We start from the raw sequence: 14,383 nt of genomic DNA, 5'->3' as shown, positions 1-14,383 counted from the left end.
CTGTGACCCACCCAGTGTCCTTACTGGGTAATCCTATGATCCACCCAGTGTCCTTACTGGGTAATCCTGAAACCCACCCAGTGTCCTTACTGGGTAATCCTGTTATGTCACACCAGCATCATTATTCCACTACATGTAGATAATCTAACCAATAAGTCATACACGCGCTAGATTAGTATAACGATTGATTTGATGTTTTGATTACAAAATAGTAATATGGTTTAATTTTTCTGTATTATTGCTCTATTCGTGTTATGTGTCTATCATTGTCAATAAAGCGTCTGTTTACAATATGTATGATTTTGTTGGTGTTGAAGTGGTCTTTGTTTACAATATGTATGATTTTGTTGGTGTTGAAGCGGTTTTGTTTACAATATGTATGATTTTGTTGGTGTTGAAGTGGTTTTGTTTACAATATGTATGATTTTGTTGGTGTTGAAGTGGTTTTGTTTACAATATGTATGATTTTGTTGGTGTTGAAGTGGTTTTGTTTACAATATGTATGATTTTGTTGGTGTTGAAGTGGTTTTGTTTACAATATGTATGATTTCGTTCCTGTTGAAGTGGTCTCTGTTTACAATATCTATGATTTTGTTCCTGTTCAATTGGTCCTCTCTCTCTAGCCTTGTCTCCTTAAGGCAGTGGTCCTGTAGCAGTAAGGTGCTGAGCAGTGTAGTTATAATTGAGCCAGTACGTAAGAAGCTCCCCCACTCCCCACTGTTACGATCAAGCACAAAGTAATAGCAACAAACGGAATCCCTCCTGGTGTTATTGGCAGTGTTGTAATGATCGGTAGTTGCTTGTTACTATTATATTCTCTAATCAAAGGATGAAACCATCACCCTAACAGTATGTCTGTTCGGCTTTATAGTACACTAAAGTTCCAAATCCCAAATGTCGGCTAATTTACTGCGTTACCACCATTCAAAGCGGATATTTATGTGTTGATTAAACGGGGACGAGAATGAATTACCCGCTACCAAAGTAATACTTTGATACAGATGCACTAGACTTCCGGCGTAGGTACAACTCCAGACTGGATTCCAACTCCGTCCATTTGTTTCCGATGTTGGGTTCCGGCATCAAACCCTAATATACCAGCATTTAAAGGCGCAATATAACGTTGATGGTTGATCCCCGTCCGGAGGCAGAATGGGGGAGGGTGGAGAGTAAACTAATGACGCGCTCCCACATGCAAACATAGCCATCCATTATCCAGTTGAATTAGTACGGCGGGCATAACTTATTGATTTTACCGGAAGTCTATGCATATATGTTGATACCTGTAACCCTGTGTGTCGCGAGACGAACGGGAGCGAGTGACATCCCGTTGCAGTCAGTGCTGCTTTGCTGCTACGCCTTTCACAACAATGGTCAATTTTAAAGTGTAACCGTAAGATAGAGTATGATAACTTAGATACAAAAATCAAGTAGTAGGCGCCGTGGGGCGACCCTGCCTTCTAACTAGTAGCAATACTGCTCTGTAGCTGTTAGGGAATGGTAAACCTGTTCTTATACTAACTTGGTGCGGTGCCCGCTTCATGGCCATGAGCGGAGACATCCTTAACAGGATTCCTCTCAAGGTAATTCACAGAAAACTGTACCCTAGTGGTGATGAGAGTGTTACTCTTCTTCAGGCTTGCTATGACAACCCGTTGTTCCACGAGGAGGACACACGATACCCACAGGACGACCTGGTACGTCATGGTATGGGATCCACGGGCGGCAACGGCACCCCGGGGGAGAAGGGGTCACGCGCCAAGGACTACCACGTGACCACTGAACTACCTCCATCCGACGTCCAATTCAAAAAGTCGTACAACTTCCGACAGCGGTCAGTGGTTAAGATTGTGGCTATCGTTGTTTTAGTGATATTGGTGGCACTCATTGTTGGACTACTGGTACATTTCCTTGGTGAGTTAAATGTTTATTATATATTTATTACCTTATATTTGATGGAACTCTCATTTATACATTTTGACGTCTCAAAGAAAAACAAATATTTGTATAATTACTGTTTGCTTACTCCCTACTGCACTACCTCTGTACTCCCCACTACCTCTGTACTCCCCACCAGCTCTGTACTCCCCACCAGCTCTGTACTCCCCACTACCTCTGTACTCCCCACTACCTCGCTACTCCCCACTACCTCTGTACTCCGCACTACTTCGCTACTCCCCACTACCTCTGTACTCCTCACTACCTCGCTACTCCCCACTACCTCTGTACTCCCCACTACCTCTGTACTCCCCACTACCTCTGTACTCCACACTACCTCTGTACTCCCCACTACCTCTGTACTCCCCACTACCTCTGTACTCCCCACTACCTCTGTACTCCCCACTACCTCTGTACTCCGCACTACTTCGCTACTCCCCACTACCTCTGTACTCCCCACTACCTCTGTACTCCCCACTACCTCTGTACTCCCCACTACCTCTGTACTCCCCACTACCTCTGTACTCCCCACTACCTCTGTACTCCCCACTACCTCTGTACTCCCCACTACCTCTGTACTCCCCCACTACCTCTGTACTCCCCCACTACCTCTGTACTCCCCACTACCTCTGTACTCCACACTACCTCTGTACTCCCCACTACCTCTACTCCCACTACCTCTGTACTCCCCACCACCTCTGTACTCCCCACTACCTCTGTACTCCCCACTACCTCTGTACTCCCCACTACCTCTGTACTCCCCACTACCTCGCTACTCCCCACTACCTCTGTACCTCCCCACTACCTCTGTACTCCCACTACCTCTGTACTCCCCACTACCTCTGTACTCCCCACTACCTCTGTACTCCCCACTACCTCTGTACTCCCCACTACCTCGCTACTCCCCACTACCTCTGTACTCCCCACTACCTCTGTACTCCCCACTACCTCTGTACTCCCCACTACCTCTGTACTCCCCACTACCTCTGTACTCCCCACTACCTCTGTACTCCCCACTACCTCTGTACTCCGCACTACTTCGCTACTCCCCACTACCTCTGTACTCCCCAATACCTCGGTACTCCCCACTACCTCTGTACTCCCCACTACCTCTGTACTCCCCACTACCTCGCTACTCCCCACTACCTCTGTACTCCCCACTACCTCGCTACTCCCCACTACCTCGCTACTCCCCACTACCTCTGTACTCCCCAATACCTCGGTACTCCCCACTACCTCTGTACTCCCACTACCTCTGTACTCCCCACTACCTCGCTACTCCCCACTACCTCTGTACTCCCCACTACCTCGCTACTCCCCACTACCTCGCTACTCCCCACTACCTCTGTACTCCCCACTACCTCTGTACTCCCCACTACCTCTGTACTCCCCACTACCTCTGTACTCCCCACTACCTCGCTACTCCCCACTACGTCTGTACTCCCCACTACCTCTGTACTCCCCACTACCTCTGTACTCCCCACTACCTCGCTACTCCCCACTACGTCTGTACTCCCCACTACCTCTGTACTCCCCACTACGTCTGTACTCCCCACTACCTCTGTACTCCCCACTACCTCTGTACTTCCCCACTACCTCTGTACTTCCCACTACCTCTGTACTCCCCACTACCTCTGTACTCCCCACTACCTCTGTACTCCCCACTACCTCTGTACTCCCCACTACCTCTGTACTTCCCACTACCTCTGTACTCCCCACTACCTCTGTACTCCCCACTACCTCTGTACTCCCCACTACCTCTGTACTCCCCCCACTACCTCTGTACTCCCCACTACCTCTGTACTCCCCACTACCTCTGTACTCCCCACTACCTCTGTACTCCCCACTACCTCTGTACTCCCCACTACCTCTGTACTCCCCACTACCTCTGTACTCCCCACTACCTCTGTACTCCCCACTACCTCTGTACTCCCCACTACCTCGCTACTCCCACTACTCTGTACTCCCCACTACCTCTGTACTCCCCACTACCTCTGTACTCCCCACTACCTCTGTACTCCCCACTACCTCTGTACTTCCCACTACCTCTGTACTTCCCCACAGCTCTGTACTCCCCACTACCTCTGTACTCCCCACTACCTCTGTACTCCCCCTACCTCTGTACTCCCCACTACTTCTGTACTCCCCACTACTCCTCTGTACTCCCCACTACCTCTGTACTCCCCACTACCTCTGTACTCCCCACTACCTATGTACTCCCCACTACCTCTGTACTCCCCACTACCTCTGTACTCCCCAACTACCTCTGTACTCCTCACTACGTCTGTACTCCCCACTATCTCTGTACTCCCCACTATCTCTGTACTCCCCACTACCTCTGTACTCCCCACTTCCTCTGTACTCCCCACTACCTCTATACTCCCCACCAGCTCTGTACTCCCCACTACCTCTGTACTCCCCACTACCTCGCTACTCTTTAATAGATCCTTACATTATTATGTTTGTACTTTCCAGTACTATTTCACTTCTAAACATATTTCTCTTATGACCTCTACCTCTCACTACTTGTCATTAGATATAACAAAGTCATTATGATCAAGAAATTTTGTAATTACAATTGATGGTTAAAAGAAATTTAGAGAAAAAGTTTTACAATTGAATACAGGAAATGTGAATCATGAAGAAATGAGAAATTCCATCAAATACATATTAGTTATTACAGATAGCGCTGTTTGCATTCAGTAAAGAATGCATTATCTGTATTTTTTCCTTTGACGACAGGAAGCCACAGGTTACAATATGAGCAATGCAAAGATAATTTGCTACAATGGAAAACAATGTATAAGTATGCATGCAATGAAAATCATGTCTGAAGACGTAAGAAAACTATTGTGATTTATGATAAGCATACATACATCATACCGCTGTTGTGTCATTCTAGTAAGTGATGCTAGCTAGTGATACCATGAAGCTGTTATATCCTTCTAGGATTCGTCAGGCGAGGGGCTTTGACGCTATATTCATTTTTTTCTATTGGATATTTATGAATATGTCTGTAAGGATTGAACAATGATATGTAAAGTGACAGCATTCTATCCTTATCACTCACTCAGCCATAGCCATCTTCAGAAGTATGATGATAGGAAAAAGTCAAGGATTGCTGTACCTGTATACTGTGTCAATGATCCCTGTACCTGTATACTGTGTCAATGATCCCTGTACCTGTATACTGTGTCAATGATCCCTGTACCTGTACCTGTATACTGTGTCAATGATCCCTGTAACTGTATACTGTGTCAATGATCCCTGTACCTGTACCTGTACCTGTATACTGTGTCAATTATCCCTGTACCTGTACCTGTACCTGCATACTGTGTCAATGATCCCTGTACCTGTACCTGTATACTGTTTCAATGATCCCTGTACCTGTATACTGTGTCAATGATCCCTGTACCTGTACCTGTACCTGTATACTGTGTCAATGATCCCTGTACCTGTATACTGTGTCAATTATCCCTGTACCTGTACCTGTACCTGCATACTGTGTCAATGATCCCTGTACTTGTATACTGTGTCAATGATCCCTGTACCTGTACCTGTATACTGTGTCAATGATCCCTGTACCTGTATACTGTGTCAATGATCCCTGTACCTGTATACTGTGTCAATGATCCCTGTACCTGTACCTGTATACTGTGTCAATGATCCCTGTACCTGTATACTGTGTCAATGATCCCTGTACCTGTACCTGTACCTGTATACTGTGTCAATGATCCCTGTACCTGTACCTGTATACTGTGTCAATGATCCCTGTACCTGTATACTGTGTCAATGATCCCTGTACCTGTACCTGTATACTGTGTCAATGATCCCTGTACCTGTATACTGTGTCAATGATCCCTGTACCTGATACTGTGTCAATGATCCCTGTACCTGTACCTGTATACTATGTCAATGATCCCTGTACCTGTATACTGTGTCAATGATCCCTGTACCTGTACCAGTACCTGTATACTGTGTCAATGATCCCTGTACCTGTACCTGTACCCGTATACTGTGTCAATGATCCCTGTACCTGTATACTGTGTCAATGATCCCTGTACCTGTACCTGTATACTGTGTCAATGATCCCTGTACCTGTATACTGTGTCAATGATCCCTGTACCTGTACCTGTATACTGTATCAATGATCCCTGTACTTGTATACTGTGTCAATGATCCCTGTACCTGTACCTGTATACTGTATCAATGATCCCTGTACCTGTATACTGTATCAATGATCCCTGAACCTGTATACTGTGTCAATGATCCCTGTACCTGTACCTGTATACTGTGTCAATGATCCCTGTACCTGTATACTGTGTCAATTATCCCTGTACCCATATACTGTGTCAATGATCCCTGTACCTGTATACTGTGTCAATGATCCCTGTACCTGTACCTGTATACTGTGTCAATGATCCCTGTACCTGTACCTGTATACTGTGTCAATGATCCCTGTACCTGTACCAGTACCTGTATACTGTGCCAATGATCCCTGTACCTGTATACTGTGTCAATGATCCCTGTACCTGTACCTGTACCCGTATACTGTGTCAATGATCCCTGTACCTGTATACTGTGTCAATGATCCCTGTACCTGTACCTGTACCTGTACCTGTATACTGTGTCAATGATCCCTGTTCCTGTATACTGTGTCAATGATCCCTATATCTGTACCTGTATACTGTGTCAATGATCCCTGTACCTGTACCTGTATACTGTGTCAATGATCCCTGTACCTGTACCTGTATACTGTGTCAATGATCCATGTACCTGTACCTGTACCTGTACCTGTACCTGTATACTGTGTCAATGATCCCTGTACCTGTACCTGTATACTGTATCAATGATCCCTGTACCTGTACCTGTATACTGTGTCAATGATACCTGTACCTGTATACTGTGTCAATGATCCCTGTACCTGTACCTGTATACTGTGTCAATGATCCCTGTACCTGTATACTGTGTCAATGATCCCTGTACTTGTACCTGTATATTGTGTCAATGATCCCTGTACCTGTACCTGTATACTGTGTCAATGATCCCTGTACCTGTATACTGTGTCAATGATCCCTGTACCTGTACCTGTATACTGTGTCAATGATCCCTGTACCTGTATACTGTGTCAATGATCCCTGTACCTGTACCTGTATACTGTGTCAATGATCCCTGTACCTGTACCTGTACCTGTATACTGTGTCAATGATCCCTGTTCCTGTACCTGTACCTGTATACTGTATCAATGATCCCTGTACCTGTACCTGTATACTGTGTCAATGATCCCTGTACCTGTACCTGTATACTGTGTCAATGATCCCTGTACCTGTATACTGTGTCAATGATCCCTGTACTTGTACCTGTATATTGTGTCAATGATCCCTGTACCTGTACCTGTATACTGTGTCAATGATCCCTGTACCTGTATACTGTGTCAATGATCCCTGTACCTGTACCTGTATACTGTGTCAATGATCCCTGTACCTGTATACTGTGTCAATGATCCCTGTACCTGTACCTGTATACTGTGTCAATGATCCCTGTACCTGTATACTGTGTCAATGATCCCTGTACCTGTACCCTGTATACTGTGTCAATGATCCCTGTACCTGTACCTGTACCGGTATACTGTATCAATGATCCCTGTACCTGTACCTGTATACTGTATCAATGATCCCTGTACCTGTACCTGTATACTGTGTCAATGATCCCTGTACCTGTACCTGTACCTGTACCTGTACCTGTATACTGTGTCAATGATCCCTGTACCTGTACCTGTACCGGTATACTGTATCAATGATCCCTGTACCTGTACCTGTACCTGTATACTGTATCAATGATCCCTGTACCTGTATACTGTGTCAATGATCCCTGTACCTGTATACTGTGTCAATGATCCCTGTACCTGTACCTGTACCTGTATACTGTGTCAATGATCCCTGTACCTGTACCTGTATATTGTGTCAATGATCCCTGTGCCTTTATAGTGTTCTACTGCCTTGTGTATGTTTTGTACAAATTTATATCGAATATATAGAAACAAGTTACTCCAATATTCTTGGAGGATACGTTCATTTCAATAACCAATTCTGATAAGCAATAATAGACTTTCGCCCAACATTTAGATATGAAAAATGAAATCAATTGAAATGAATTATTTCTTAAAGAATCACTATCCATATGCCCATTGCCTAACGTAAAAATGTGGTTGTACGGTGACGTTGATAAGCATCTTTGTTGGCATATTCTTTCATTACACCAATTTTCCTTTAAGACAAAATCCACACTTTGTTTATACTGGATATACAGTCTTTATATTACAACAGTTGCTGAATGTCACAACAGGAAGGATGATCAGGATGACATTTTAAATTCTACATTTCTAGATAGTAACATCCCTGTTTTCCTTACCTGCGGTGTTGATTCGATATCCATGGTATTGTTTCCATGACCACGTGACAGATATTGGCTAATGACGATAGTTTTAAGATCCACATTAACATCTCATTACTACCTTATGTGATATGAATTCAGATTCGTTCAATGTTTGTTGATATGCCTTACCTAACCCTAATTAGACCTAGATTTGTATAGCGGATATTGTCATAACAAAGATTTGTAAAGCGGATGTCGTCGTGACCTAGATTTGTATGGTGGGTGTTGTCGTGACCTAGATTTGTATGGTGGGTGTTGTCCTGATCTAGATTTGTACGGTGGGTGTTGTCCTGACCTAGATTTGTATGGTGGGTGTTGTCCTGATCTAGATTTGTATGGTGGGTGTTGTCCTGACCTAGATTTGTATGGTGGGTGTTGTCCTGATCTAGATTTGTATGGTGGGTGTTGTCCTGACCTAGATTTGTACGGTGGGTGTTGTCCTGACCTAGATTTGTACGGTGGATGTTGTCCTGACCTAGATTAGTATGGTGGGTGTTGTCCTGACCTAGATTTGTATGACGGGTGTCGTCGTGACCTAGATTAGTATGGTGGATGTTGTCCTGACCTAAAATACTATCGTGGGAGTCGTCGTGACCTAGATTTGTATGGTGGGTCTAGTCGTGACCTAGGTTTGTATGATGGGTGTCGTCGTGACCTAGGTTTGTATGATGGGTGTCGTCGTGACCTAGGTTTGTATGGAGGGTGTTGTTCTGACGTAGATTAGTATGGTGGTTGTTGTCCTGACCTAGATTTGTATGGTGGGTGTTGTCCTGACCTAGATTTGTATGGTGGGTGTTGTCCTGACCTAGATTTGTATGGTGGATGTTGTCCTGACCTAAAATAAACTATCGTGGGTATCGTCCTGACCTAGATTAGCATGGCGAGTGTCGTTGAAACCTAGATTTGTATGATGGGTGTCATCGTGACCTAGATTTTGTATGGTGGGTGTTGTCCTGACCTAGATTTGTATGATGGTTGTTGTCCTGACCTTGATTAGTAGGGTGTGTGTTGTCCTGACCTAGATTAGTATGGTGTGTGTTGTCCTGACCTAGATTTGTATGATGGGTGTTGTCCTGACCTAGATTTGTATGATTGGTGTTGTCCTGACCTAGATTAGTATGGTGGTTGTTGTGCAGTCCTGACCTAGATTTGTACTGTGGGTATCGTCGTGACATAGATTAGTATGGTGGTTGTTGTCCTGACCTAAAATTGTATGATGGGTGTTGTCCTGGCCTAGATTTGTATGGCGAGTGTCGTCGTGACCTAGGTTTGTATGATGGGTGTTGTCCTGATCTAGATTTGTATGGTTAGTGTTGTGCTGACCTAGATTTGTATGGTGGGTGTTGTCATGACCTATATTTGTATGATGGGTATCGCCGTGACCTAGAGTTGTACGGTAGGTGTTGTCCTGACCTAGATTTTGTATGGTGGGTGTTGTCCTGACCTAGATTTGTATTGCGGGTGTCGCCGTGACCTAGATTTGTATGACGGGTATCGTCGATGATACAGAAGACGCTTACTCTGCCCGAACACCTGGTCTGATAGTTTATGTAGTCTTTCACTGTCTCCATGCAGTTATATGATATTGTTCGTATTTCTTTTTATCGATTTTGAGTTACGATATAGTTTTAATGTCGTGATTCTATGTTTTTTGGGTTAACATTGACGGATGTATACTTATATACAAAAACATGCATACGACTTAATATTCATATTGCTTTCAAATGCCTACAACATAATCAAATTCTGTCAGGATATTTGTTGACGCTACCTTCGAACAATACCTGAGTTGTCTTGTTCAGACTGGTGAGAGAGAAAGCAGCTGGTATTTATTGATTGTATTCGGTTTGTATAATTAGGCTTTGCATAGGCGATGTGGTTTTGATGGAAATATTGAGTTGTATCGAAATGACAATCTTCGTCCGTCTGATTGTTCCTGAATAAACAAGTAATTGAAGAAGAAGAATTCGTACACAATTAAGTGGTGTACTGTTCCTGAATTCTTAAACATGTGGTGATGTATTGATTGTGCACAACTATGTGGTAGAACATTTCTTTAGAGACGCCAAACAGTTATAACGGTTATTGACATTTTATTATCACGATTTATCTATATAGAGGATTATTGCAAACTAGTGAACTTAACATACGCAAGTGTTAGCGACAACAGATTCAGTATAACGTACGTCACAACATGCCTTGGATCTGAAAATATTTATATTTGGCTAGATACATAATAACAAGCAGACAAATGCTTTAATCAAATGCTATATAACCGAATGTTAATAAAATATCGAGAAACGGATGGATAGACAAACAGACCGGCGGAGTGATGTCCTCGAGCTTATCATAATTAAAGCCTTCAATAAGCTACATGTATACGATGTTACATTTCTATTACGACAGGCAGTGTGTACAATGTGAATACGTACAGGAAGTACATTCTTAGTATATTATACTCACTGTGACAGCAGCGCATATATCTGGTAATACAGGAAGTACATTTTAGTATATTATACTCACTGTGACAGCAGCGCCTATATCTGGTAATACAGGAAGTACATTCTTAGTACAGTATACACACTGTGACAGCAGCGCCTATATCTGGTAATACAGGAAGTACATTCTTAGTACAGTATACACCATGGGACAGACCTATATCTGGTAATACAGGAAGTACATTCTTAGTTCAGTATACATACTGTGACAGCAGCGCCTATATCTGGTAATACAGGAAGTTACATTATTGGTACAGTATACACCATGGGACAGCAGCGCCTATATCTGGTAATACAGGAAGTACATTCTTAGTACAGTATACACACTGTGACAGCAGCGCCTATATCTGGTAATACAGGAAGTACATTCTTAGTACAGTATACACACTGTGACAGCGGCGCCTATATCTGGTAATACAGGAAATACATTCTTAGTACAGTATACACCATGGGACAGACCTATATCTGGTAATACAGGAAGTACATTCTTAGTACAGTATACACACTGTGACAGCGGCGCCTATATCTGGTAATACAGGAAATACATTCTTAGTACAGTATACACACTGTGACAGCCATATATCTGGTTATACAGGAAGTACATTCTTAGTACAGTATACACCATGGGAGAGCCCTATATCTGGTTATACAGGAAGTACATTCTTAGTACAGTATACACCATGGGAGAGCCCTATATCTGGTAATACAGGAAGTACATTCTTAGTACAGTATACACCATGGGAGAGCCCTATATCTGGTAATACAGGAAGTACATTCTTAGTTCAGTATACATACTGTGACAGCAGCGCCTATATCTGGTAATACAGGAAGTTACATTATTGGTACAGTATACACCATGGGACAGCGCTATATCTGGTAATACAAATGTACAGGAAGTACATTCTTAGTTCAGTATACATACTGTGACAGCAGCGCCTATATCTGGTAATACAGGAAGTACATTCTTAGTACAGTACACACCATGGGACAGCCCTATATCTGGTAATACAGGAAGTACATTCTTAGTACAGTATACACACTGTGACAGCAGCGCCTATATCTGGTAATACAGGAAGTACATTCTTAGTACAGTATACACCATGGGACAGACCTATATCTGGTAATACAGGAAGTACATTCTTAGTACAGTATACACCATGTGACAGCAGCGCCTATATCTGGTAATACAGGAAGTACATTATTAGTACAGTATACACCATGTGACAGCAGCGCCTATATCTGGTTATACAGGAAGTACATTATTAGTACAGTATACACACTGTGACAGCAGCGCCTATATCTGGTAATACAGGAAGTACATTATTAGTACAGTATACACCATGGGACAGCCCTATATCTAGTAATACAGGAAGTACATTATTAGTACAGTATACACCATGGGACAGCAGCGCCTATATCTGGTAATACAGGAAGTACATTCTTGGTACAGTATACACCATGTGACAGCAGCGCCTATATCTGGTTATACAGGAAGTACATTATTAGTACAGTATACACCATGGGACAGCAGCGCCTATATCTGGTTATACAGGAAGTACATTATTAGTACAGTATACACCATGGGACAGCCCTATATCTGGTTATACAGGAAGTACGTTGTTACATGTAGTACAGTATACACCATTTGACTGCAGTCTCTATATCTGGTATTACGGGAAATATATTCTTAATACAGTATATTCCATGTGACAACAGCCCCTGTATCTGGTAATACAGGAAATGCATTCTTGTTTGATGGCGGATTATGTGTAGTTCCGTATGTGGACATTTGACGATTCCGGTCGTTGTCACTCCTGTTTGGCTCACTCCTCTACAGCACACCATCAGTATGCCGTATATCATCCCAGGCCGGCGATACCCAGAGTTTGTCAGACATTTGTCGGAGCTCGTGATGTTATAGCCTGTTAAAACAATACGAAATAATAAAAATAATAATTCTAGCCGTAATCAATAAAACAAGTGTAACATTTTAACAAAATATAGATTGACACAGAAACGACCAGGTGCCCCGGAATGGTCAGCGTTTAGCGTCTTCTCTTTAGAGAGTCGATGTAGTGACAATGGAACCATCGAACGTATAGAGACAAAATCGAACACGTTCAACTTCTCATGTCTAATACTTCACTATCAGAACCACATATCGGCCATAATGTTTCGCATGCTCCCGACAAATAACAATATGAATTAGTAAAAGCAAATATAAGAGGAAATTGATAAATTATATAATGTAAATGTATTGCTAAAGCTACAGGAACTAAGCTGAACAAAGTTAAGATATATGTATATATTGCACGAGGCCGGGTATCTAGGTAAGATGTGGAAACGTTTGCAGTGTTCTAAATCTAAAGTTTTAAGGACATAAATATACTTTCGACTTCCGAAATAACAACAAATGAATGATATACATGAAAATGAAGGCATATGTAAATCCTTTAAGGGGTATATATCGCCGATCCTGATACCTAGGTTATGTTTTTAGATGAAGCAATGTCGGCGCAGAGACGTCCGTGTCTTACCACGCAATTGGCTTTCCCATCCTTTTTATTGGGGTCAACAAAGGACGTATTCCCTATTTCCGGTGATAATATAGCTACAATTATCTCTATATATCACTTTCTTAACTCGGCGTGGTGGTTTGGTGAATCTATGACCGTCTTCCAATTCAGACTATGACTAGTTCAGGGGTCATTCACACAGCAAATTATCGCAATTGAGGGGTTAATACACTTCGTATATTGACCACCATCTTTGATTAAACAGAAATTGGTTTGAGATCTTGAAACCAAACATTTCCTACAAAGTCGTCGACAATTCGTAAGAGCATTACCAATATTTCAGCGTAGAAAAGAGGTAAATCGGAGGTAGCAAATGAGATATTGCTGTTTTCACAGCTAATAAATGTTCGATTCATATTGCGGACTTCAATTCCTAAGAGTGCACTAGATGGCGTTATATAAATCACGTTTTGTGTCAGTTGTCTGTCATTCCGCTCATCCCTTATGATCTTTGGGACAGCATTGTTCTTACATTTAACACCAACTTAGCTTAACTCAAGATGGTTATCATCTGACGAACTGTATAAGACAAGTAAAGTATACATCCTAGTCGTGAAAGTAACGTTTTGTGTTTAATATTCAAGATAGCCGATAGTAGTCATTGTCGCATTGTCATAATTTTCTAGATTAAATTTATGAAAAACTACCGAAGAACATGTTTAGTATAAAACGAAGTTGCATATGGCACAATTTGAAACAGAGCAAAATTTCTTTTGACCTTGAGGTTACTTAACGTTATTTCGCAACCATTGTTTTTATCAAAATGTACTTGCTAGATGTCGGGTCAAGTCTTTAGATGAAAAAAAAACACACAAAAAACCCCAACAACTACAACAAAAACTAAAAAAAACTAACAAAAAACAAGAAAGCAAAAGTATATGTAGTGTAGGCCTACAGTCTCAACTCTCCATTGATTCAGGTCGAAAGGACGCTGTC

The 14,383-nt window shown here is 42.5% G+C and overlaps 1 protein-coding gene across 3 annotated transcripts in view; it reads left to right on the top strand.

Moving 5' to 3' along the window:
- The window catches only part of LOC117324656 (atrial natriuretic peptide-converting enzyme-like), a 159,140-nt gene that overhangs the window by 76,628 nt on the left and 68,129 nt on the right, over positions 1–14,383 (top strand). For all 3 annotated transcript variants that reach the window (XM_033880608.1, XM_033880600.1, XM_033880591.1), the window contains exon 2: positions 1,638–1,914. In XM_033880608.1, coding sequence (XP_033736499.1) covers positions 1,638–1,914 — 277 coding nt within the window. The remainder of the gene's footprint in view (positions 1–1,637; positions 1,915–14,383) is intronic.

This window comes from Pecten maximus, chromosome 1, assembly GCF_902652985.1.
Source record: "Pecten maximus chromosome 1, xPecMax1.1, whole genome shotgun sequence".
NCBI classification, from domain to species: Eukaryota; Metazoa; Mollusca; class Bivalvia; order Pectinida; family Pectinidae; genus Pecten; species Pecten maximus.
This window is presented reverse-complemented; position numbering and strand designations above follow the sequence as displayed.